Below are 27,890 nucleotides of genomic sequence, written 5' to 3'. Positions count from 1 at the left end.
TTGTGTGTCCTCATGTCCATGGAAGTATATCCTATCACACTGTTATTTCTGTGATACCTTATATGACCATGGGATAAGGAATTCTGCTGTTTGTTGGAGTTGTATTCATTTGGCACGAAAGTGGATACATTATCGGACGTCGAAATTCAAATGTGAAAGCTTTTTAGGGAGCGATCAGCTTTCATGATTTCAACATACACGCTCGCACGTTAAAACATAAAATTGGAGATTATTTACGAGTGCATGTTATTGCTTCACTTTTGTTGGAACCACCAAACGGCGGACAATTTGTCTGAAACTGTGTTCTAGTAAAACATCACATCTCTACAAATCAGGGTAAGTGCCTGCCTGTGGCTTGCATAACATGTTTGGCCGGGCTAGCTGTTCGATCTCGTAACGCAGCAGCGTGTCATTTATCCAAAATGGCGACGTCAGAGTTAAAAGTTTTCGGTTGCGTGGTTTTTCATTTGGATATTTTGGTGTTAACTCGATATATCCCACGTAAATATATTCAGTGATATACTAGTAACCAGCGTTTACAAACCGCGCTTCGAACCAGTAACATGTATAATTACGTAACCCCATGTACGACGATGACCGGTACTGACCTTTTTTATGCAAATTATAATGCCGTACAATCCCCCATTACGACCACAGTATCCAACACTAATCGACCTATTTTTTTTATCACTACTATGGTTATCAAAAGACCGCCATAAAACCATGTACGACAGTATACATTATTGTAATGTTAATGTCCAACCGCAAATCCCAGGACAAATGTTGTCCTATGGTTGCTAGCCTTCAGTAACCCCTAAACATGGATGGCCTAAATATTATTGGAGTCCATGGATCTCCATGCTAAAACCACCGGCATATTGCTATTGCTGCATTGTATTAGCTTCTGTGCACCCTGAGCGTGTTAAGAATATGTCTGTCAGAATGTGTATTCTTAATGAAATGACACCAGTGCTCATTAGTTTTTGTTAGACATCTTGGAATAATAAAATGTACCGTAATTTACATAATATGTAGGTATGTACATAGTTCTGTTTCAGAATCTCTTTTATTAAGGTAGAGATGCAGTTTATTTGGCTTGCTTTTTAATTGAGTAATTAGACAATGAAGATGGTATTATATATCCAACATGTTATATATTTTCTGAAAGCTTATTATACAAACTTTGTAAAAATTGTCTTTATTTTAAATATCCAGAATGCGTTTTTGATTTTGGGTCAAAAATATGCTTTTTTGGACAAAAGTGGTTTAAAAAAAATTAGCTTAAAAACTTCAAGTCCATTTGTGGATAAAATTACATCACTGGATACCTTGGTATACTACTAATTCAAATGCGTCCACTCATCTCTCTAACGACTTTCAAAGTCGCACAGCATGACCTCAAAGTTCACTCTTTTCTATTTTTGCATAATTTATATATCCATGTTAATTGTGGACTTGTTATTTTTGTTCCACTCGCCGTAATAAACTGTCCGGACGCATTTTGAAGGGGGAACACCTTGTCAATAATGTGTGAAAATTTCGAGGCAAATGGCCAAAGCGTCTATCAGCTATTTTAATTTAAAACCCAAGAATTCACCAAAAATAGAAGACGAGAAAAAGGCTAATTTGCATATTTGCGCGTTAAACCGGGAATTACTGTTTTGTCATACTTTGTCATACTTTCTAGACTATTGAAATTGAAAGTTGACGTATAGACATAGACATTTTGTGTAAAATCGTTGAACCAGAACAACTGCTCTTGAATATATAAATCAGAAACACGTCATTCATACCAGTGTTTTGATGGGGTCGGTAAAAACACGTGGCAATAGCCAGTAAATATGACGTCATCTCATGAATTAAACAGGGGGCGGTCCTAGAAAGGTGACCTTTTATCACGATCAAAACATCATGGCTTCTCTTCGATGTATTTTCAATAAAAAATCTACGAGTATTTCAGAGCCTATGGTTTACCGTGAAGAGTACAAAGTGGGATATTAAATTATTTATCCTTGATGATTTTTATGTAGTATTGAGAACCAACTCCAGGAAGCGAACACACAATAATGAATAATCGCGTAATCCTAGAATCCAAACGCGAGGCACAGAAGTTTTGTTCATCCTTTCCAATCCCATTTTTCCCACTGCAACATATTTGTTAAAAGAAATATTTGAATTATGTTCGTTTTTTAAGGAGGCATTTTTTTTATTTTTCCGATTTTGGCAACGCCTTATTCAGGGATTTTCTAAGACAGTCGCAGACAATCAGCGCACGGATGTACGTACAAAACATGCTGTTGTACTACCGGCGACAGTCGCCTGTAAGAAGAGAGCTCCAGCTCCTAACGTAAAAGTTTTAAAATTTCGACCGGTTTTAAATAATTAAGTATTGGAAATCTGACATGTTTTAAGATTGCAAAATTAAGGTGCATTTTCGAGCGGTCGAATTTTTCTGAATAAAAATCGGCAAATGAAAAAAATAGGAGTGCTAAACAGTGTGCTTCGTTAGTTTAAAAAAAAATGGAATGTCCGTCAAATTGACGTAAACTTCCCCATTTTTCACGGAAAAAGCAAAGGTCGTGGCCGAGTTGCAGGCTAAAAAACTCAAAAATTAAAACAAAATCATCAATCAGTAAGTATTATGACGAGGAAAACAAAACATCAGACGCGGAGAAGCGGTCAGCGCGTCAAAAGAGTTGTTACCGTAATGTATCAAGTTACCTCTCTGTGATTTATTTTTCATTGAAATTATTTGGTTGTTTTCAATTAATTTTAGCGTACCTCTGCAATTTATTTTAGCATTGTCAGTTGTTTGCTTCATTGAATTAAACGGAGTTCGTCCGGTTACAAACAAAGCTGTCTCGCACCACCTAGCAAAACTTGCGAATGATCGTAGTAGAGGTATCCATTGGACAAAAGATACACAAAAGTTTGTATCTCCCCGACCCAGTGCAATATATCCGGTTAGAATCAAAGCTCACGTGTCCCTTATTTGAGGGACCAGATTCTGCCGTAAATTCGGGATGGGATTTAGAAAAAAAATAAAATGGGACTTTTAAGGTGTATTTTGGCGTCATTTTTCGGATATTTCAATCATTCCTGATGCCTAAAATAGAGTCTAAGTTTTACCGTAGTCATTGACGCCTATTCAAGAGTATGATGTTTATTGTGACTAGCGTGAATGGGTAAGCTTCATTTCGACAATGAGCAGTTATCAATGTAAACAATGTTAAATTATTCTTCACATGCTCAGTTTATTTTTTGAGAACAATTATTTAAAAACAAAATCCCTCAGTCAATCAGAAACTCGGATTCATGCCTTCAGGGAAAGTCATGTTTGGACGCTCACATCAATTTTGTTTTTCGTTCGGTGGGCTGATGCCTTCAGTGTAGCTTTTGCCTCTTCCGACATAGAAATCATCTGAATCTTCTTTCTACCTCTTTCTTTTCACACCACGCATAATGTAATGATAAAAATTAGGAAAAAAACACTAAGGAAATATAATGTTTGGTTTGCTAGCGAGCGAGAACTGATTTGAGAATAATTGCACATGTGCGTGAATTGAATGAACTATGACCCGTACAATCTCGATTTGCATATTGTCAATCAAAGGTCCTGTTATTTGGTTACTCATGCAAATTAGGCAATTGGACATAAACATTGCCACGTGTGAGTGTTTTTTATTTTTAACCAGAAAATAAACAGCAATTTTAACGGTGTTCCAATAACAATTCATTGGTTAAATTTTCACAGAATGTTCTTTAGATAAAAATCTATATAAAAAACGAAAAAAACTATTTTTGATTGAAATTCACAAATAAACTGCATCTCTACCTTAATAAAAGTACCCTTACCAGTACATTTATTTGCTTTGGTTGGTGTGATGCAAACATGACCATAATTTTGTTATGCAGTTATATTTGTTATTAGATCTTAGGCCAGACTTTTTTTATTCCTTTATTCCTTCCTTGTCAATTTTGTTGAGGAGGGCAAAAAAAAAAAATTTATTCTTTTTTTTCATTAGATTTGTGTGATTCTCAAAGAATTGTAAGTGAGATCATTGATCGGAGAGAAGAAATGAAATTTTTTTTTATTGTTGCCAATTATGGCACAATTTTCAGCATTAATGAGGGATTTCTCGTTTTTTGACAACAGAGTTTCACGGCGTGTCACCACAAACTACGCCGCCGCCATGTTCACCTAGTAGTCTCAAGCAGCACGCAGAGAGGTCAATACCCGAGATTCACTGTCAACCAACGCGCATAAATTATAGATCATGATAATCCTATGAAAATGCAACTTGGATTTGTTAGGCGGTGGACGGTGGACGTAAAAAAAATTTAGATAAAAATAATTTAGCAATTTTTGGCACTCACAAGTCGGCAGGCGCGAGAAATTATGCTGAAATAAATTTTTATTTCATTTTCGGCTCTTGTTCATTCGGCGGGTTCGCAAAACAAGGGATAATAAAAGTCTGGCCTTATGGACTGCTTTGATATTCAGTCATGTTGATTCATTTTATTCAATGATATCTGCAAATTTTTTTAAAAATTTTTCAATGAAAAATTACATTTCAACATATAAAAAAAAATTCAAAGTTTGTTTCTCAGATTCACTTTCAGCGATTTTGTTCAAATTTGGTACAAAGGCAAGCCTTATTACTTCCATATCTTTGCAGATGAAGGTAAAATTATACAAAGGGAAAATGTCTGTTCTTCTGTTGACTCTATTGTAAATCTTTTTATTGTGGTTGCGATATTATCATAATATTAATATTTGTAATTCTTCATGTTTGTGATTACAGCAGTTTCTGTTGTGTTAATCGGGACCTTCGTCGCGACCCACTCGGCTCGTGTCAAATCACGTTCATATACCTATGTTTATCCTTGTTGAACTGTCAACTTGAAACAAATTGTCCTCTTTTCTCCATTTCATGTGTACTTCCAAGTTCACTGCCACTGCATGATTTTGGTTCCTTCAAGTAAGTGCAGAATATATAAACATTTACAATACAGAGTATTTTCTGCACAACATTTTGTATAGATATGTTATTGTATTGTTTTAAGAATTTTATTCTTATTTTTGCCATGCAAAGAAAAAATTGTACCAAGTGGCAAGTGCATCCACACTGAATTCTTACTCATTATTAAATATATTGGTTGTTATAGTTATAGTACCGGTAATGCCATGTTTAAAAATACTGTAACAGGGTTAATTATTCACTGGGTTTTAATTTTGCTTATTTCGCTGACTGGAAAATGTGCTAAATTGAAACCCAGTGTATATGTCAAATTTAGCATAGAACACATTATCTAAATGATAGAACCATGAATTTAAAACCCACTAAATACGCCTGAAATGGTAGATCAGCGAAATTTAAACCCAGTGAAAATTAGTCAATTTACAGTACTGAGTAGTTTATTGTCATACCACATTTCTAGGAATTTGTAATACTAGTACATCACATTATATAATATTTTTGTCTTTATTATCACTAGGTGGTGACAGTGAGAGTCTTAGGACAGAAATGGATGTAACATCACGCAAGCGCAAAGCCATTTCAACACAAGCTGCTTTAGAAATTTTGTGAGTTTCCAAATTTTATTGAAGTGCATGATATCGTATTCTAAATGTTAGTTTAATATTTCAACTGATATTGTCAGTGCTAATTCTATTGAACTCTCCTAATTAGCTAATACGTGTATCGCAGGAACACTTCGGTGTTAACCCAAAGGGACTACCTTAAATCACAGTCCCTATATAGGCCGGCCTGGAAACGGTCCGTATTTCTTTGAAACAGTGCCCATCGCGGGTAAATAAACAATTCATTAGCGTTGTTTTTGATCCTTCAGAGCTGGATTGCGGCCATGTTAATATGCCCAGAATGCAAAGCGCCTGACTTTGAACACATGCGTAGTGCATAGACATCGTTCCGGTTCTCTTTAAAACCAAAACATTGAAACCATGCCATGGAAAGTAATCCCGACTGGCTATATAGTTGTATAAAGTAGCCCCTTTGGGTTATGATTTTCAAACGGGCTACCTATGCAACTTTATTGTCAGTCAGGATAAAATTCATAACCCGAAGGGGCTAACTAATACGAATATATTGCCAGTCGGTATCAAATTCATACCCCAAAAGGACTACATTATTCAAATACATTGCCAGTCGGTATCAAATTCATACTCCATAGGGACTACCTTATTCAAATACATTGCCAGTTGGGATCAAATTCATACCCCAAAGGGACTACATTATTCAAATACATTGCCAGTTGGGATCAAATTCATACCCCAAAGGGACTACCTTACTCAAATACATTGACAGTCGTGATCAAATTCATACTCCATAGGGACTACCTTATTCAAATACATTGACAGTCGTGATCAAATTCATAACCCAAAGGGGCTAACTTATACAAATATGTGGTCAGTCAGGATAAAATTCATGACCAAAGGGACTACCTTATTGCCAGTCGGGATCAAATTCATGACCCAAAGGGACTACCTTATTGCCAGTCGGGATCAAATTCATACTCCATAGGGACTACCTTATTCAAATACATTGCCAGTCGTGATCAAATTCATACCCCATAGGGACTACCTTATTCAAATACATTGACAGTCGTGATCAAATTCATAACCCAAAGGGGCTAACTTATACAAATATGTGGTCAGTCAGGATAAAATTCATGACCAAAGGGACTACCTTATTGCCAGTCGGGATCAAATTCATGACCCAAAGGGACTACCTTATTGCCAGTCGGGATCAAATTCATTACCGAAATGAACTACCTTATTGCCAGTCGGGATCAAATTCATTACCGAAACGGACTACCTTATACATCTACATTGCCAGTTAGAACTACTTTTTCTAAATGTCACCTTTGTGTATGTTTGCTTTTCTTGAACTTATACATATTGGTTCCTGCATGTATGTTGTTCTGGATCAGTGTTACTGTCTCAAACTTTTAGTTTTAGGCTTAATCTCAGTGACGTCTTAGAGGTACGTAAATTATTGACTTTATCCAAGAGTGAGATAATTCTCTCTCTGTCACCAGCATTACATATCGCTATGTACTAATCCGTCTCATGGAATTATGTTTCTATAGTGACAGTGATGATGATACAAGTAGTGTGAGTAGTCCTCATGATGATGCTTCTTCAAAAAAGTATTCAAGGTAGACATTTATGTTATATTCTTGTGTATAATTTCAAAAAACAAGATTACAATGGTTGCAGTACTAGTTATACACCTACAGTATGAACTTCTCCTCTGACGAAAACCAAGGAACTTTGAATGTTTCAAGACTTAAATTGTTTCTAGACACTACAATGTGAATGTTGATCAAAATGTTAGATATGATTTTTACCTATTCTATTTTATTATTATAATGATATCCAATATATTAACTATATTAATTCAGGAAATTCTATTCTATTGCTACGTTCACACGACAGCATTTTATCGGAGCCCTACGACTCGAGCCGGCTTGAGCCAGCAAAAATGGCTGTGTATACGCATTCATCTTGAGCCAAGTTCGGCTCCAATAAACCCTCAGGATTAACCTCCGATTGAGTTGAGCCCCAACATGGCCTGGCTGTTTATACGCAGATCAGATCCAATGAAAATTGAAGACACTGTTTTTTAGCTCCGCTGTCGACTTTGTCGAGCGGAGCTTAGCATATGAGTGATTGTCCGTCGTCGTCGTCCGTGTCAATGTTTTACTTTTTCGACTTCTTCTTGAAAACTACAAGCCTGAATGCTTTGATACTTGGTGTATATGTACCTTGGGTAGACCTCTCTCAGATTTGTTCATTTCATGATGATATCTTCAATTCTCTAATTTTGGTGAATATTTTTGTCATTTTTAGTAAAAAGTGATATTTTCGACTTCTTGTTGAAAACCGCAAGTGCAATTGCTTTGATATTACATATATAGGTACTACATGTGGACCTCTCTCAGATTTGTTCATTTTGTAATGATATCTTTAATTCTCTAATTTTGGTGAATATTTTTGTAATTTTTGGTAAAAAGTGATATTTTCGACTTCTTGTTGAAAACCGCAAGTCCAATTGCTTTGATATTACATATATAGGTACTACATGTGGACCTCTCTCAGATTTGTTCATTTTCTAATGATATCTTCTGTTCTTTAATTGCCATGTGCATTGCTAACAGCGGAGCTATCTCAGCCGACAGGCTGCTTGTTTTCATACTAATTATTTGGCACTGTTCCGTTAGGCTCAGACCAAACTGAATTAAACTATGGCAGATCTCAGCTCTCGTTCGGCTCCCGACCGTATGAACGCATAAACGCATTGGAGATAATCTCCTGTTAATCGGTGGGAGGAGCATTAGTTCGGCTCCGGTAGAATGTTGCTGTGTGAACATAGCATATGTGTTAGCGAAGTCTCATGAAAATAATATTTTTAATTGAAGTATATTATTTGGTAAAATGTTCAAAAGGTTAATCATATTTATAAATAAAAATCAAATTAAGAGAATGTCTGATAACAAAGAAAAAATGAGGATAGCTAGTGTATTGAATTCAATAGTTAAACAATTTTATATCAAGTTTGCAAATTTTTGTTGTGGTACCTATGATAAATGTTAAGATATATAGGCAATACACAACACCTACATAGAGGATGTCTAATATTCATACAACACACATTTTCAACTATATGCATATCATTCAGGCCATATGACAAATACAAAGATTTTTGACAAATACAAAGAAATTTGCAAAAAAATTATTAAATAACAATTATGAATAATCATGTTTATTTGTTCTTTAAAGGCAAAACCACAGTGAGATTGAGAAGAGACGTCGTGATAAAATGAACAGTTACATTACTGAGCTTTCTGGCATGGTTCCAATGTGTAACACAATGTCCAGAAAACTAGATAAATTAACTGTTCTTAGGATGGCAGTACAACACATGAAAACTGTTAAAGGTAATGTTGATAATTGAATTTTTTTTTACCTGATTAGCTTTCCTGACCAAACATTTTGTCGCTTAGAAATTAACAGGTGGGTGGGTAGGCTGGTTAGATGAATTGATGGTTTGTTTGGGTGGGTGTGCAGTTTGATGGGTAGTTTATTCAACTGGGCATGTGGGTGTGTAGCATTATTTGTGTTAATTGTTATATATTATTTCATGTCTGTTCCTTGACTCAAATGTTGAAACATTATTTGTATTCTATTCTGTTCTGTTCTGCGTACCTATATACTGTAAAATCTGTATTAGAAGCTGCGGTGAAGTTTCGGTTCTCAATTGTTGTTAAAAAAAAATGGCTTGGCGGCTTCTATCAGAGATGCGCTTCTAATACAGATTTTACGGCACATGTACTTGTATGTTGTTTTGTTTGTGTTTGCTTAAGGCCGCATCGACTTAATTTTATGGATGACAACCGTGCGCACATTAGTTTTCGCCTGTTCTCAAAAAAAAAAAAAAAAGTCTCCGATGATGAGTCTCCACAGATCGGTTTTCTGCCCAGAATATGCTGACTCATATTGTCACAAAGCGCCGGCTTGTCATAAAACTAGTTTTGGACTACCTCAAAATGTGCCAATTTTGTCATAAATGATATGTGAGCATGAAAGTTCAGAGGAAAAACGGAGGGGTTGTTGTAGATTGGTATGCAATTGACATTGGCCAGGGAGATGTGACGTTTACACAGCTATACGAGAGATTGGTAGCGGCAAACGAGTTTCGCCCAGACAACTTTAAGGACATATTGTCCAGAGTGGCTGTCTCGCGTTTCTTCTGCAACGATGAAAGAAATTGGAGAGGAGTGGAAGTGTATGGCGGCCTAAAAGTCGGTCAGGCAACAAGTCAGTTCAGTTGCTTTGTCTGCATTGAAGTCGTCAAAACTACAACGAAAGCAGAGGAAGCTCCTCGGCCGAAGTCCGCGTTCGAGGTGAAGAAAATTTTCTTCTTTTTTCATTTTCTGATTCGGATAATTTGCTTGCACACACAGTGCAATGTTTTCTTAGTTATTGTCGTAAAGTAGTGATATGTACATTCCCACTTTGACTTGTACTGAAAATGGTGTTCATGCTGTACCTTGAATGCAGTGTTTCTGACTGAAGGTACTTCATCATGCTACATGTACTAGAGCTTGTCTGAAATGGTTATACCTGTGACAGTAATACAGTACGAGATGTGTACATCAACATGTGCCTCCTACAAATAAAGACTTCTTGTTTTTTTTTTATACACTCTGTTCTGTGGTTCAATTCGTAATACCAGCTTCGTAGGATTTTTTTTTTTGGCAGGATTTTTTTTTTTTCGCCCTCTCGCATTAGTTTTGGGGTCTCCAGAGGATGTCATCCATAAAATTAAATCAGTGTGGCCTAATGTAATGCACATATTACAGTGATTCTCCATGTATATATTTCTTACTTTCTATTTTCTAGGTGTGACTCCCACGAGTAAAGATTCAAATTACAAACCATCTTTTTTATCAGATATTGAGCTGAAACATTTGATTCTTGAGGTGAGTGGATAAACACCCTTTCATCCTACACTAGTTGATGAACTTCCATTTGAGTGATTAAACATCCACTTCCTCATCATGAGTTGATGACCCTTCAAGTATGTAAATAAACACCCCCTCATTCCACATGAGTTTAATAATGACCCTCTTGAGTATGTGAATAAACACCCCCTCATTCCACATGAGTTTAATAATGACCCTCTTGAGTATGTAAATAAACACCCCCTCATTCCACATGAGTTTAATAATGACCCTCTTGAGTATGTGAATAAACACCCTCTCATCCCACACACACTAGTTGAGGACCTCCAATGTGAGTGAATAAACACCACCTAATCCCACACACACTAGTTGAGGATCTCCAATGTGAGTGAATAAACACCCTCTCATCCCACACACACTAGTTGAGGATCTCCAATGTGAGTGAATAAACACCACCTAATCCCACACACACTAGTTGAGGATCTCCAATGTGAGTGAATAAACACCATCTAATCCCACACACACTAGTTGATGATCTCCAATGTGAGTGAATAAACACCACCTAATCCCACACACACTAGTTGAGGATCTCCAATGTGAGTGAATAAACACCATCTAATCCCACACACACTAGTTGAGGATCTCCAATGTGAGTGAATAAACACCATCTAATCCCACACACACTAGTTGATGATCTCCAATGTGAGTGAATAAACACCATCTAATCCCACACACACTAGTTGAGGATCTCCAATGTGAGTGAATAAACACCACCTAATCCCACACACACTAGTTGAGGATCTCCAATGTGAGTGAATAAACACCCTCTCATCCCACACACACTAGTTGAGGATCTCCAATGTGAGTGAATAAACACCATCTAATCCCACACACACTAGTTGATGATCTCCAATGTGAGTGAATAAACACCCTCTCATCCCACACACACTAGTTGAGGACCTCCAATGTGAGTGAATAAACACCACCTAATCCCACACACACTAGTTGAGGATCTCCAATGTGAGTGAATAAACACCCTCTCATCCCACACACACTAGTTGAGGACCTCCAATGTGAGTGAATAAACACTCTCTCATCTCACACACACTAGTTGAGGATCTCCAATGTGAGTGAATAAACACCACCTAATCCCACACACACTAGTTGAGGACCTCCAATGTGAGTGAATAAACACCATCTAATCCCACACACACTAGTTGAGGATCTCCAATGTGAGTGAATAAACACCATCTAATCCCACACACACTAGTTGATGATCTCCAATGTGAGTGAATAAACACCCTCTCATCCCACACACACTAGTTGAGGACCTCCAATGTGAGTGAATAAACACCACCTAATCCCACACACACTAGTTGAGGACCTCCAATGTGAGTGAATAAACACCCTCTCATCCCACACACACTAGTTGAGGACCTCCAATGTGAGTGAATAAACACCCTCTCATCCCACACACACTAGTTGAGGATCTCCAATGTGAGTGAATAAACACCACCTAATCCCACACACACTAGTTGAGGACCTCCAATGTGAGTGAATAAACACCACCTAATCCCACACACACTAGTTGAGGACCTCCAATGTGAGTGAATAAACACCCTCTCATCCCACACACACTAGTTGAGGACCTCCAATGTGAGCGAATAAACACCCTCTCATCCCACACACACTAGTTGAGGACCTCCAATGTGAGTGAATAAACACCCTCTCATCCCACACACACTAGTTGAGGATCTCCAATGTGAGTGAATAAACACCACCTAATCCCACACACACTAGTTGAGGACCTCCAATGTGAGTGAATAAACACCACCTAATCCCACACACACAAGTTGAGAACCTTCAATGTGAGTGAATAAACACCACCTAATCCCACACACACTAGTTGAGGATCTCCAATGTGAGTGAATAAACACCACCTAATCTCACTCGAGTTAATGACCTTCCATATGAGTGATAACTTAACATTTTATGCCTCACTATTTAAAGACCTTTCTTGTGAGTTATTAAACACCCCTTTGTCCCCCATGAGTTGATGACCCTCCAAGTATGTGAATAAACACCCACTCCAAGGAGAGTATGCATGTTCACTGATTGCTATAATTATCAACCAGGTTAGTTTCAAATAATATGGTTTCTCTGTACATCATAAGATGTCATATTGTTTGAGATATGAATTAACAACACATTTTGCAGGTAGATATCTTTTGTGTCAGCTGGCATTGAGTTATGTATGACCATTGTTACTGTCTTAGATTGCCTGGTTATAAATTCTGGTTCCCAAAATTGCTGTGGTTATAAATCCGGTTACACAGATTACTCTGGTTATAAATTCCAGTTCCCTTGATTGACTGGTTATACATTCTGTTTTCCAATATTTTCTGGGTTATAAACTCCTGTTCCTAGATTGCCCTGATTATAAATTCTGGTTCGGTGTCAGTGTCGCCATCAACATCGTCTGACTTCATAAACCTTTCATATAAGTGCAATAACAATAATATTTAGCTGATTGCTATCAAACTTATATATATGGTTAATCTGTAGGTATAGTTGGTCTGTACAGATTTTGGAGTTGATTTTCCAAAATTTTTAATGAATTTGGAAAGCTTCTTTTTAAAGAGTATATAAGGTGTCTATTGAAAAGTGTAGTTGTTAAGAACTTTGCTTTGTAAGTGGAAGATTGAGAGTTCAAATAATTTTACACTTTACACCTGCTTTTCAATTCCTGTAAATTGTTTAAAGCGTCATTATGAGTAACTTCCACATTTTTTTCTACATCCTAATTAACTGATTACTCATTACTAATTACTGATTACTGATTACAATTTATATATATGGTTGATCTCCATGCCAAGGTGACTTTTCCCACACTATGCCTTTGAAGTCTACTTGTAATGATATCCCCACACTGTGCTATGATCTGCTCACCCTTACATATAAAGAGCAAGCCATGTGTAGTTTAACTATGTTAATATATATGCAAACAACACAAAGGGAAATTTATATAAACTGATCTTATTATCTTAACAGAAATATTAATCATTATTATAGTCAATGAACATGAACATTTGGCCAAATATAGACTAAAGTTACATGTAGGTTTTGAAAATATATTTTTAATGTACTTTGAAATGTAGATTAATGTTTAAAATTGACTGAAAATTGAATCTTTTCAAAAATGCAATGGATATTTCAAAATTGATCTAGAATTGATTACTGTTCATAGTATTAATTCTTATTATGTTGTGTATGTTATGACAGGCTGCAGAAGGTTTCTTATTTGTTGTGACCTGTGATCGTGGAAAGATGTTGTATTTATCAGAATCTGTCAATCAGATTCTAAATATAAACAGAGTAAGTAGTTTTGAAATTATTGTAAAAAACAAAACCTTTCTCCTATTTTTTCAAATTAATATAGTCAACATTTGTAGTAAAAACAAGTTATGTTCATTTGGTCCAAAATTAACAAAGAAATAGCTGAAATATCATAAAAATGTGTAACTTGTAGCACCAGCATTCAGCACCCAAAAGGTACAATTTGTTAAATGTGGTAGTGGTGCCACTAATTGGTATATTAAATGTGTCAAAGGTCAATTTCAATAATTGTGCATACTGTCATACTTAAATGCTTAAAATTCAGATTTCTTCCTATACTGTTTTGTGTGTTTCAGGAGGAGCTGTTTGGGCTTAGTATGTTTGATTTATTGCACCCAAAAGACATCACAAAAGTGAAGGAACAGTTGTCATCTTCTGATCTACCTCCACGAGAAAGGTTGATGGATGCTAAAAGTAAGTCCTTTTTGCCGTGTTCAATATTCTGTAACCATGCCTTGACTTGATAACTCACTGGGGATGTGTAATGTATTTACTTGTTATTTTTATTCCTGTTCATTCAGATAGACTAGTAGTTATGTGTTCACGCTACACAAAGTACAGGCTAAGATTTAAGGTAGAGATGCAGTTTACCTGACAGGTATTTTAGTTAATTAGGCAACCAAGATGACCTCCCTTGTCCACAAAACTATATATTTTCGGAAAGCTTATTGTATGAATTATAAAATTTTGTAAGTATTTTTTTTTATGGACACTGTAGTTTGAATGTATTTTTTTTGGTCAAAAGTGATTTAAGAAAAAATTAGCTTCTAAACCATGCCTCTGTTTCCTGTCAAAATTGGTTTACGGGTACATCTATGAAGAAAGTGCCGTCTTGAAAACTCTACCAGATGTCAATTTTGCTGGGCAGCAGCTCAAATTTCACTAATTCAAGTTTATGCATAAATTAACACCCAGGCTTGTTGTCTGTACGATTGCTGTAACACTGTTCAACCAAAAACAATGCCCCAACGGCATTTTGAAGATAAACACGTTGTCAATCATTTGTAAAATTTCAAAAGAAAAGGTCAAAGCGTCTAGGAGCTATTTTTTTAAAAATTTTAGGGATGTGCACTAAAAAGAAGCTGAGATAATTGCTAATTTGCATATTTTATAGTTCAGTACATCGCCATTGGATTTAACTAATGATTTTTATTTGAAATTTTCACAGAATACAGATGTTCATACAGTGCCATAAAAAATAAAAACTGCATCGCAACCTTAAGCTGATTTAGGCATATCTCACATATTTGCATTTCGACTAGACCCAATTGCGTCCACGCACTAGGAAGGCCAGTCCTTGGCACGGGCTAAGGTGCGCCATCAGTCGATGACCCTTGTTAAGCCGCTGTTTCGAAAAATCCCATCACTTCTAATTTAGCTTGCATATCCTGGTAAGCATTTGTTCTGTTCAAGATTTTGCTGTCTTTCCATATACCCAGTAAAGCTATTGTCTCTTTGTCGTTCCAGTTTTTGTGAGGGAACGAAGTTCCGTACACACTGAGCTCGGTTGCCATTTTGGAAATGAGAAAGTTGCATATATTTGATCATGTGCATAATATTCACATCCAAAGGTTGCCACAGAGAGCCCTTAGCCCTGGGCTAAGAGTTAGCGCACACTTTGTTAGCCTGTGCTAAGGGTCTGGGTCGCATCCTAAAATCGGATCAGATTTTACCCATACTTAGCATTCCTTAGCGTGTGCTAAGCGTTCACGCATGTTTTCTTAGCATGTTTTGTAGCACAGGCTAGAGAATTTGACTTCTTAGTCCGCGCTAAGGAGCTGTGCGTGAACGCAACTATTGAATCTTGTTATATGTGTGTACTGATTAGATAGCTAGAATTAAAACATTCTCTGTCTTTGGAAAGTACGGCAGTAAGGTCATTAAGGACTACAAAAACAAAATGACAATGATAAACAATGAGTTTACACAAGCACAAAATTCATTTTAATACCACATTGCCTGCTAAGTAAACTAGCCAGTATACAACATAATGAATATACAAAAATGAAAATGCATCTCTTCCTATGTTGCTGTCTGATTATTAGGCAGTATTTAATAAATTGTGCCAATTGATCAATGTAGTCTGAAAACATGGAAACAAATTTACTGTGAACTGTTATTACGGTAAATTAGTGTAGTACTTGGTCATATCCTCAACTAGTGAATTTCTACTTTGTATACAACATAATTAAATTAAATTAAATTAAATTCAACTTCAGTTTCTTCTATATTGCATTGGTAATGAATCAATTATGTCCTTGACATACTAATTATCTGTTTTCATTTTTATTTTGTATCTAGTTTAATCAAATAGATTGAATTGAGTTTATGGTTTAGAGTTAATCTGTGAAGCAACATTGTATTCAAAAGAGCACTTCATTTTGTATTTAGACAATCAGGTCGCTTGTTAGTCCCCGTTTGAACAAAGTTCAGAAACAGAGACTTATAATTAGGTCTCCGTTCGTGTGTCCAGAGTCTTATTTCTGAATCCTTTTTGGACTGATTCCGCTCATTCTTTGCATGTGCCTAGTACTTTATGTGGTACATGTGCACATGCAGTCGTTTAGCGATTCAATTCAAAATGGCCGACTGGCAGCCATCTTGTATTTAAAACATGCTTTGTCAGTTTTCATTAAAATTTGGCACATACTTTATACATGTTAGGATACCTGTCCATGACAATTTGTTTAAAAATCAGATCAAGGATGGCAAATTGACAGCCATCTGACTTTTTGGTCTTGCTAGTATATTTCCAATATTTATGTACCATTTTTATTCGTATTTGGCACATACATCATACATGTCAGTTTGTTTCATAATCAGATCATTGATGGCCTAATAACGGCTGTTTTTATTTTTGGTCATATTACTATATCTCTGTCACCCATGTATCATTTTCATTGATATTTAGCATGTCATAAATGGGTACATGTCAATTCAATTTACAATTCGATCAAATATGGCCGACTGGTGATCATCTTGTTTGTTTAAAATGTGATAACTTGCACATGCTTTCACTTGTGATCTATGTTTTTCTTTGCTATGTCCTAAACCGAAGGGGTTGTCACGCAACACGTGTTTGAATTTCAACAATCTGTTGTATACGCCACTTGGGACTCAAGTTTCAAGGACACGCTCGCGAACACAAAGAGAACTTTCAACAATTTTACGAGGACTGTGTCATTTTCAATGACTTGTTTTTATTTCCATCTGTAGCTGGATTGCCAATGAGTTCAGATTCCTTGCCAAATCCTTCTTCCCAATCTTCAACGGGAGCTCGCAGATCGTTCTTCTGTCGAATGAAAGCCGATAGCAAATACTCAATAAAGAAGGAAACGCTGCAGGCAGATCAAAGTTGTTCTAGAATGAAACAGAAATGGTCAGATGGAGGTTAGTTATATGGAACTCTTTTCTAAAACATTTTTTGTTGCTCTCAGAGCACAAGGGAAATTGGAAACAATATTTCCCTGGCTGTGCATTAAAATATTATTATATCAATCCTGGTGAGTCAGTGATAGATATTTTGTTTCCAGCAACTCTGTGATCATCATTTGCTAGTCTGTAACTGTGCATTTGTTACAGAGAATCCTAGCTTAGAGTCTGGTTTACTTTATTTTTTCACATTTGATTTTTCACAATCAATTTTTTGACCCCTGCCACCATTGTTTGATCCTTACAAACATTTGCTCTTAAGTATTCCAATAACAAACCTTAATACAATAATACAAACCTGTTATTGATACAAACGTTGCACATTACATTGAAAGCTGAATATATCATTACTTGAGTTTTCAAATAAATGTGGTATGAATTGAAGGAAATATATAATTGTGTAAAATTAAAAGTTATGCACAAGAAATGATTTTTGGAAATCTAAAGTCTGCTTTTTAGCAGGTCAAACCTATGGTTCACACTTAATTACATTGAAAGTTTGTTTTGTTGCAAGGTTGTGGCTACCGTATCTTAAATGTTGATCACCTTTCCCCATATAGTAGTACAAATTGATATTATTTTTCTATGTATTTATTGTATTAAGGTAGAAGCCATGAAGTCATGAATGCAAATACATAGAATTTATTTATTTTCCAATAAATTGTACTTCCAGGATATTGACTTTGACAACTTTGAACCTGGGCTTAGCATCCTGCTTAAGTTCTTTCTATTGACATCTCCATGTATTCTTCACTGAAAACAAGTTGAATTGTATTTATCGTATAAAACAAAAGTACGGTATTATAAGTACTGTTTTTGTGTAGCATTCACATGTCCTCAGAATATCCATGCAGATCAACATACACACATCATTATTGTGGCTTCTGCATGTCCGCGCACCTTGCACTCAGATATTTTTTGAGGTAACCATACTTACCTCTAATATAAGCACACACTGTTTGACTGGAATGATAAATACTGTGCAATTTTTATGAGAATCACATGCACTTACATCAACTGAACTAAAAGCTAGGATGAATAGTGCAGTACAAGTTTTGCGTATGTTTTAATGGCATACATGTAAGTATTGTTCAGCACACATTCAAATTTCATGTAAACAATCCATGTACCGGTATATATGCTGTATACATGTATGTTGCATGGGACCCACAACAAGCATAATGCATCACGATGACCACCGCCCTTTGATTGTTGGGTTTGTACTTTAAATAGAGCAACTATTGATGATTGTGGGAACATAAATTAAAATACAGTTATACTTATTTAGTCCCCGTTCGGACACAGTCCGAAAACGGGGACTTATGTTTTGACCTCTGTGTGTGTGTGCATGTGTGTGTGTGTGCGTGCGTCTGTGTGTGCGTCTGTGCGTGCGTCTGTGCGTGCGTCCGGACCTGTATCTTAGAAATGCCTGGACCAATCACAATGAAACTTCACACATACATCATACATGATATTATACATATGCACGTCAATTTGTTTCACGATCTGATTCAAGATGGCCGAATGGCGGCCATTTTTGTGCTAAAATTAATCAAAATCAAACTATTTTCAGCTGTTTACAGATGGTTTTTGTTGACTCCCGTGTGCGAAGCACAAAAGGGAGTCTTTGCAGTTACTCTGTATGTATGTCTGTATGTCTGTATGTCTGTATGTCTGTATGTATGTATGTATGTATGTATGTATGTATGTATGTATGTATGTATGTATGTATGTATGTATGTATGTTACTTTTTTTGTTCCACCATTATCTCAAGAACCACTAATCAAATTTTGGTGAAATTTGGCACATAGATGCTCTGGGATAATGCGCAGAGTTGATTAGGTTTTGGTAAAAATCTATAAATATTAATTACCTAATTTGCATGATAATTAGCTGATTTTTAGCTGTTCCAAGACTGTTCCACTGATATTTGAAGAACCACTCATTGGATTTTGATGAAATTTGGCACATGGATGCTCTGAACTAGTGTGCAGATTTAATTGGTTTTGGGTAAAAATCTATGAATATTAATTACCTAATTTGCATGATAATTAACTGATTTTAAGCTGTTCTATGACTGTTCCACTGATTTTTGAAGAACCACTCATTGGATTTCAATGAAACTTGGCACATGGATGCTCTGAACTAATGCGCAGATTTGATTAGTTTTGGGTAAAAATCTGATAATATTATTAATTGCCTAATTTACATTGATTAATCAATTTTCGGCTTTTCCACTGATATCTCAAGTACTAATCATAACATTTCAATAAAACTTGGTACATAGGTGTCATATGACACTGCACATACCTGATAGTTTTTAGGGCAATATCAGTACATATTAATTACCTAATTTGCATAATTAATTAATTTTCAGCTTTTGATATTTCGAGTAGTAATGATCACGTTTCAATGAAACTTGGTACATAGTTACTTGAGGACTGTGCAGAGACCTAATTAGGTTTGGGGTAAATATTTGTGCATATTAATCACTTTATTAGCATAATTAGTTAATTTTCAGCTTTTCACCTGATATCTCAAGTACTAATCATCACATTTCAATGAGACTTGCGACATAGATATTCTAGGACTATGCAGAGACCTGATTAATTTTGGGATAAATAATTGGGGTCCTATTATTTAACGCCCGGACATGCGAGGGAGTGTCCGGGCACGCGCGGAGGCGAACAGGGGAGAATACCTAATGCGCGGGGCAGCGGCAGCAATCCTTGTACTGTATAATATTCGTTTATGCTCAAAATTTGAACCGGAGTGGCGAATTCGAGCAGCTATCCACACTTTTTATGGTCGACGCCCGGGCATTCCGGCGAGTCGAGTCCGCCATGTTGTTTACTAATTTTGGTTAGTGTTTAACAAAAGGACAATACTATTCGATCTATGGGGGTGACAGTCCTACGAATGTGCCGACAGGAAAAGTTTGTGCAAGTGTGGCGAGACTCCCGTAGTTACGCGGAAATTATTTACCTCATGTGAAAAAAAAGCATGTTTCTCATTGTTGTGCTATATTGTATCATATCATGGATCTAGGTAGTCCTGCGTACAGTCTATGGAGGTACGCCGGGCTGTGGTGGGGTCGTTACTAAAAAATAGTGACAGTGGTTGAACTGAATTAGGGACAGTGTATGTTCCCCTCTTTGTTGTAGTTGTACAATAGAGTGTCAATCACAGCTGAATACGTGTCGCGGCGTCAACCTTTGAAATATGTGGACGAAACGTAATATATTCCGTACGCTATACTGTGCACGAGATTGACCAAACTCTGTGTTTTCGACAAGAGGTATAAACCAGGTTTACCGTAAACTGCGTGTACAATAAGAAATTTACCGCATGCTGTAAGAGTTGGGACAGGGGGTGGGTGACTGGTACAGGAAATAAAAAAGGCATCTTAAGTTTTTACAGGAAGTTACCATTTACAGTAAAAAAATCGATTTTTACGCTTAAAGATATATTTGATATTTTGTGTTTAAGAATCTATATTGAAAGCTTAATGTGGAAAATGCTTTATACACTTACAAAATATACGATCTTTGTACAAATCATGGATGAATAAAACGATTGATTACATTTTAAATCTTGTCCATGGCTACGAATATACGTTTTTTATTTGTTTGAATTACATTACAAAGTATAAAAACATTGGACGAAAATATCCCCTCTGTACCGTACACGAGATTTACCGAACTCTGTACCGTTCACGATATTTACCGTATACAAACTTGCACTGCAACAGGAAACACAAAGACGTTACGATATTCTTAGGATACCAACTTCATTGCAAGTGTACGTAGCATTGTCACCTGCATACAATGCTGTGTTTACGGGGACACATAACAATGAGAAAACAACATGAGGTGAATAATTTCTGCGTAACAGACGTCTTACATGGTCATTTTTAAATGAATCTTACTAAACAATACTACGGAAGTCTCGCCACACTTGCACAAACTTGTCCTATCCTTGTCCTTCGACAATGTCGGCACATTCGTAGGACTGTCACCCCCATGGATCGAATGGTATTGTCCTATTGTTAAACACTAACCAAAATTAGTAAACAACATGGCGGACTCGACTCGCCGGAATACCCGGGCGTCGATCATAAAAAGTGTGGATAGCTGCTCGAATTCGCCACTCCGGTTCAAATTTTGAGCATAAACGAATATTATACAGTACAAGGATTGCTGCCGCTGCCCTGCGCGTTAGGTATTCCCCCCTGTTCGCCTCCGCGCATGCCCGGACACTTCCTCGCGTGTCCGGGCGTTAAATAGTAGGACCGAATAATTGTGCCTATTAATTACCTAATTTGCATAATTTTTTGCTGTTCTATGATGTCTAAAAAACACTCATTGGATTTCAATGAAACTTTTAAAGAGTATCCATCACATTTCAATGAACCTAAGACAATGCACCATATTAGTTTTTGGGAAATATTTATGCTTCTTAATCACCTAATTAACATAATTAATTAATACTGATATCTCAAGTATTGATCATCACATTTGAATAAAACTTGGTACATAAATGCTCTAGGACAATAGACAGTCTGATTAATTTTGGGTTGAAATCTGTTCATATTAATTCTCTAATTAGCATAATAATTAATATTTTTTGGTTCTAATCACATTTCAATGAAACTTGGTACATTGTGCAGACCTTATTAGTTTTACACTTAAATCTGTTCATATTAGTTACCTTATTTGCATAATTAGTTTTCAGCTATTCCATCAATATCTCAAGTATAAGTAATTTTGAATTAATTTTTAATGTGTCTCCAAAACTCTCAGCACACAGGAGTTCTTTCTAAGCTTTCTTTGATTCAAACCTTGTATACACGTTGGACATTATAGGACCTTGATGCACATCATTTTGTTTTACGATCTGATTCAAGATGGCCAAATGGCGACCATTTTTGTGCTAAAAAATCATCAAAATCAAGCATATCTCGGCTGTTTACTGATGGATTTTGTTCAAACTTGGTATATACATTAGACATTATGGGACCTTGATGCAAATAATTTTGTTTTTCAGATAAGATTCAAAATGGCCGACTGGCGGCCATTTGTTTTAATGAATGTGGTTCTCGTGCCATATCTCTGACTTGCTTTCACTGATTATGTTCAAATTTCAAATATTCATTATACATCATGTCATAGACATATATATTGGTTTGACAATCCTATTCAAAATGGCCAAATGGTGGGCATTTTTTGCTAAAAAATCATCAAATATCAAGCATTTCTGGCATTTATGGATGGATTTTGTTCAAACTTGGTACATATACTAGTATTAGACATTACAGGTTCCTGATGCACATCATTTATTTTTCAGATCGGATTCAAAATTGCTGTCTGGCGGCCATTTTGTTTTAATAAATGGGCTTTTGGACCCATATCTCCAACTTGTTTTGACTGATTATGTTTAAATTTTAAATATTCATCATACATCATGTCATAGATAAACAGATATACCTGTATTGGTTTAACGATTCTATTCAAAATGGCCACATGGTGGTCATTTTTGTGCTAAAAAATCATCAAATATCAAGCTTTTCTGGCATTTATGGATGGATTTCGTTCAAACTTGGTACATACATTAGACATTACGGGTTCCTGATGCACGTCATTTTATTTTTCAGATTGGATTCAAAATGGCTGAGTGGCGGCCATTTTGTTTTAATGATTGGGCTTCTAGAGCCATATCTCTTGAATGCTTTGACTGATTATATATTCAAATTTGTTATATTCGTTATACATCATGTTATATACATGTATTCAAAATGGCTGATTTTGAATGCTGTTCCAGAGCAATATCTCTCAATATGGACAAGTACTTGTTTGACGATCAAATACAAATGTCAATCATTTTAATGTTAAAAAATCATATTCCTGACATGGTTATATTCCAGCTATATTACTATAAATAAAACTATATATCTTAAATTTGATAACTAACAGGGACTGTGCCATGCATGGCCTGTTAATTTCTCATTATATCATATTTTTATGCCATTCTTTTACACAGAACGCAAAAATTATGTGACAATTCATTGTACTGGTTATTTAAAGAGTTGGCCATCATCCAAGATACCATTACATGATGATCCTGAAGACACGTTTGGTGAAGACTGTATACTCAGCTGTTTGGTTGCTATAGCCAGAGTACAGGTAAGAAATGTACCTCCAAAACAACCGCCCTGCATAACCTAATCTCATGCAACATAAGCAGGTATACAATTCTCTTGCACAAATGAATCAGTGTTCGATTAGCTGTTAGTCTTTAGTAGAAACCTATAAATAATCATGTACAGAATCATGTATCTTTGATTTCCTTGAAGGAATTCATAATCCATTCCTTTTTTGTTTAACTTAGCCATCTCAAATTCCCCAATCAACTGGATCTAACAGTGCAGAGATCGTACCAACAGAGTTTGTATCACGGCATGCTATGGATGGACGATTCACTTTTGTCGACCAAAGGTAAGTATATGAACACTGAGTGTTTGAGAATCCCAGAAGCCAGTCACAGAGCTTATATAAAAGAATACTGATAGACATGGAATGTTTTTACCCTAAAAACTCAATAAGCTGTAGTGAAAATAATTGTTTTTTTCAAATCAATGAAATAATAGAATAAAAATGAAAATTATTTGTTGGTCTATTCAATAAATAACGATTCATGTTTTGGGGGGAATGAGAAGAGACTTATGTAACTTTTGCCATAAAATGATCTAGCATTGACAGGATTAGCAAGAATTGCAAGCATGATAACAGAGATGGAGCTTTGTAGAAATAATTGACAATTTCTGAGTTCTTTATAAAAGAAGAAAGTTGATACATTTTAATTTTAGTTTTTGAATTTATTTGGTTTTATATTCATCTGTCAAATCAGTTTGAGGTTATTTCTCACAGTTTACTATATAAATATTGGATGAGAAATTTGTATATCCTTCATTTTGCATCTTCTCAATACAATGCATGTTCAGTCAATCATGTGAAGTACTACTGCACATTTAACACATTAAATAGCAAACTAATACTACAATATGCTTGTCCATATTTATCAGAGCGACTGCTATACTAGGTTTTCTACCTCAAGAACTATTGGGTACATCATGTTATGAATATTATCATGCAGATGACATCCCTCCACTAGCTGAGAGTCACAAAGCTGGTATGACTTGAATTATTAATTTTATATGTTTCTGTCAGTGGACACTCATACTTTAGAGATTTGTACCTTTGTTTGCCCTCTCAGTCATCTATGAATGTAGTATAATGGGCCTTGCATTATTTTCGCCAGACATAGTCATTGTAAAGGAATATCCTTGCATAAATAAATATGAATCATTGTATTAAAAGCAGATAGTGAATGACTGCACAAAGCATTGCAATCTCTGACAATAACAATGGTGACATGTTCATAGTGTAGTGATATCAATACTTTCTTTCTTACAGTTTTGGCTGGTAAAGATAAGATTATGACGACTGTGTATAGATTCCGAGCCAAAAATGGCAAATTTGTAAAAATGAGAACCAAATCATTCTGTTTTCGAAATCCTTGGACCAAAGAAGTAGAATATATTGTTTGTACGAATACATTGATTTCGTAAGTACACATATTACCAGTATTACTTAAAAACTGGAAGACTGGCATTAGAGTTCAAATAAGACCCTCGATCCTCTCCATAGTTTTGTGTCTCTTTGCTAAAAAGATTATTTATTTAGCTTTTTAGCTCTGCTGTCAACTTAGTCGAGCAGAGCTTATCATATGAGTGATTCTTTGGCTCCCGTCGTCAGTGTCAACTTTTTACTTTTTCGACTTCTTCTTGAAAACTACAAGCCTGAATGCTTTGATACTTGGGTAGACCTCTCTTAGATTTGTTTATTACATGATGACATTTTCAATTCTCTAATTTTGATGAATATTTTTGGTGAAAAGTGATATTTTAGTCTTCTTGTTGAAAACTGCAAGTCTGATTGCTTTAATACTATACATATTGTTCATTTTTGACTCCCGTGTGCGAAGCACAAAAAGGGAGTCTTTGCAGTTACTGTGTCTGACTGTCTGTCTGTCTGGCTGTGTGTGTGTGTGTCTGTTCCATCGATATCTCAAGAACCAATGTTCGGATTTCAATGAAACTTGGTATATAGCTTGTCTGGGGCAATGCGCAGATTTGATTAGTTTTTGGTTGGCATCCATGCATATTAATGAGCTCATCTGCATAATAATGTGTGAATTTTAAGCTATTTCAGTTATATCTCAAGAAGCATTAAAACAATTTTTATGTAACTTGGTAAGAATGTTATTAATGATTGGCTGCTGCAATTCATTAATGTTTCAATTTTGTGTAGACTTTTTATGCATATTCTTAAGTAGGCTTATTGTAGGTATACGATGTCTACGTGTGTAGATGACTACTGGTGGCTCCTTATTTAATAGATTATTCATAATTTGTTTATCATTTTCAAATATTCCCTAATATTACATCATGATCCCTATTCCCTCAGCACATGGGAGTTCTTTCTAAGCTTTCTTTGATCTAATGATATCTTCAGTTCTTTGATTGAAAAGTGCATTGCTAACAGCAGAGCTATCTCAGCCGACAGGCTGCTTGTTTGCTTATAGTGTACCATATCTATATGTACAGGTGTCCAGAGACTGCTGACTTGTCAAGTTTTAACGTAGATGAGGATGTTGGCAAAAGTAAGTCTACAATTAATCTCAATTAATTAATTGTCTTGTGTTATGCATCCACCATCATTCTCAAGCAATCTGTCTCAAAAAAAGGCTTTGTTGCCTCATTTTCAAACTCCTATGGTATGAGAAACACAGTTGTACAACTCAGTGAAGTGGAATATTGCTTGGGCTGTTGCATTTTTATTTCAAATTTTCGAGGTATATACCGGGTATATTCAATTTTATTGGTTGCTATACATACAGCTGGTAGTGAGGACAAAAGTTTACATTGCCTAATCTGGAACTCAAGGAAAGAGATTTGTGTTCCCTGCAAGACAGTGTAGATGGTGCTTGTATCTTTATACTAGATTATATATCACTTTGAGAATACCAATGAGAGGTCATTAATTTGTACATTCTGGTCACAACATTTGTATGATACCGTTAAATAACGATGATACATAACATAAAATGAAACATGTGAGTGTATAGATGGCGAAAAGAGATTTGTGTTCCCTACAAGACAATGTAGAGGTCCTCTAAAGATACTAAATTATATATTACTTCGAAAGTATCATGATATTGTTTAATTCTGCCAATGAAATTTTGTCAACAGAAGCATCTTCTGGTCTGCTTTAAACAATCTTCTACAATTATTCATACAATTTTTCAATATTCGACCCAAATCCAATGGAAATGCATTCTCACGTGCACAGTGATATGACAGTTGTGAAGCTCATTTTTGTGCGTGCAGCAATCGCTAAACTTGTATGCATGCATGCTCAGCTCATCAAAACCTGAAATATGTAAATTACCCCCAGTTGTGATGTCATTGAAATGCTTATTAATATTAGTAACAAGGAAACTTTGCAAGGAACCCAAGTCTCTTGTTTGTTTCATCAACATCATTGTGTGTTTATGTTTTAGTCAACATTAAAGAACCAATCTCAGTACCAGGAATTCCATGTTCAACTAGAATAGGGGCTGGGAAAATTGGAAGGATGATTGCTGATGAGATTGATAATGTAGATCTGGAGATTAGGTGAGTACCGTACACTGTGGTTATAATCTCCCAGGCGTGTGACACGTGTCATACTAGTTAATTGGTTACTAGTTTATTAACCTGTGGTGTTGTAAAGTGATTGTGTTGTGGAATTATAATGTGATTGTGTATCAGTGTATGTTTTTAAGATTGATGCATTTCTTCTGCCAAGGTCTCCCATTGAAGCTGAGGGTAGCAGTAGTAGGTGTCAAGGTACCTTGTCTTCAACAGTCTCTCTATCCTGCAGTGACAGTCATCTTCGGAGTACTGAATACGACGGTAAATACCATATGCTTTTATTGAGGATAAAATGTGTTAGTGTAATCTGCTTTATATTGTATGTTAATACACACCCAGTCTGTTACTGCCACCGCCATATTGTTCCGAACACCAAAACAGCAACATTGCCAGCTAAGTTGCTGACTGGTTTGCTATGGTGCCTCAAGATCATTATGGGATTAGAACAAGTTGGGTCAAACAAATCTCAACAGGAGATGTCAAACTAATAGTATTGGACTTAGACATGTTGAATATAAATAGAAGATCACGATGCGATGCCTTTCGATTTATTTCATTCAATTGTATATATGGAAAGTTATCCAAAAAATAATATTTGTACTAGTATGAAATGTCAGAACACAGTGTCTGATGCATGTCATTAATCTCATGAATGCTCTCACTTAGCCGAACGGCACACCCTCGTAAAAATAGTTTGAACTAACCAGTTCTAATGAGGTAACGATCTTGAAGATGCACATTGCAAAACAATCAGCAACTGAGCTGGCAACGATGCTGTTTTGGTGTTCGGAACAATATGGCGGTGACAATAACACT

The 27,890-nt window shown here is 35.9% G+C and overlaps 1 protein-coding gene across 2 annotated transcripts in view; it reads left to right on the top strand.

The window, feature by feature from the left end:
- arntl (aryl hydrocarbon receptor nuclear translocator-like) overlaps positions 1-27,890 on the top strand; it is a 31,980-nt gene continuing 4,090 nt past the window's right edge. The window contains 16 exon segments of one of the 2 annotated variants that reach the window (NM_001165016.1): positions 34-336; positions 4,950-4,982; positions 5,500-5,587; positions 7,114-7,182; positions 8,807-8,964; positions 10,430-10,509; positions 13,774-13,866; positions 14,184-14,301; positions 17,104-17,277; positions 23,360-23,502; positions 23,708-23,814; positions 24,402-24,508; positions 24,793-24,943; positions 25,986-26,041; positions 26,942-27,056; positions 27,229-27,335. In NM_001165016.1, coding sequence (NP_001158488.1) covers positions 4,964-4,982; positions 5,500-5,587; positions 7,114-7,182; positions 8,807-8,964; positions 10,430-10,509; positions 13,774-13,866; positions 14,184-14,301; positions 17,104-17,277; positions 23,360-23,502; positions 23,708-23,814; positions 24,402-24,508; positions 24,793-24,943; positions 25,986-26,041; positions 26,942-27,056; positions 27,229-27,335 — 1,585 coding nt within the window. In that variant the 5' untranslated portion in view covers positions 34-336; positions 4,950-4,963. 2 annotated transcript variants of the gene reach the window in all.

Source organism: Saccoglossus kowalevskii, chromosome 1 (assembly GCF_978046115.1).
Source record: "Saccoglossus kowalevskii chromosome 1, keSacKowa6.1, whole genome shotgun sequence".
In the NCBI taxonomy this organism is placed as follows: Eukaryota; Metazoa; Hemichordata; class Enteropneusta; family Harrimaniidae; genus Saccoglossus; species Saccoglossus kowalevskii.
Note: the sequence above shows the minus strand (reverse complement) of the source record. Positions and strands in the feature narration are given on the sequence as shown.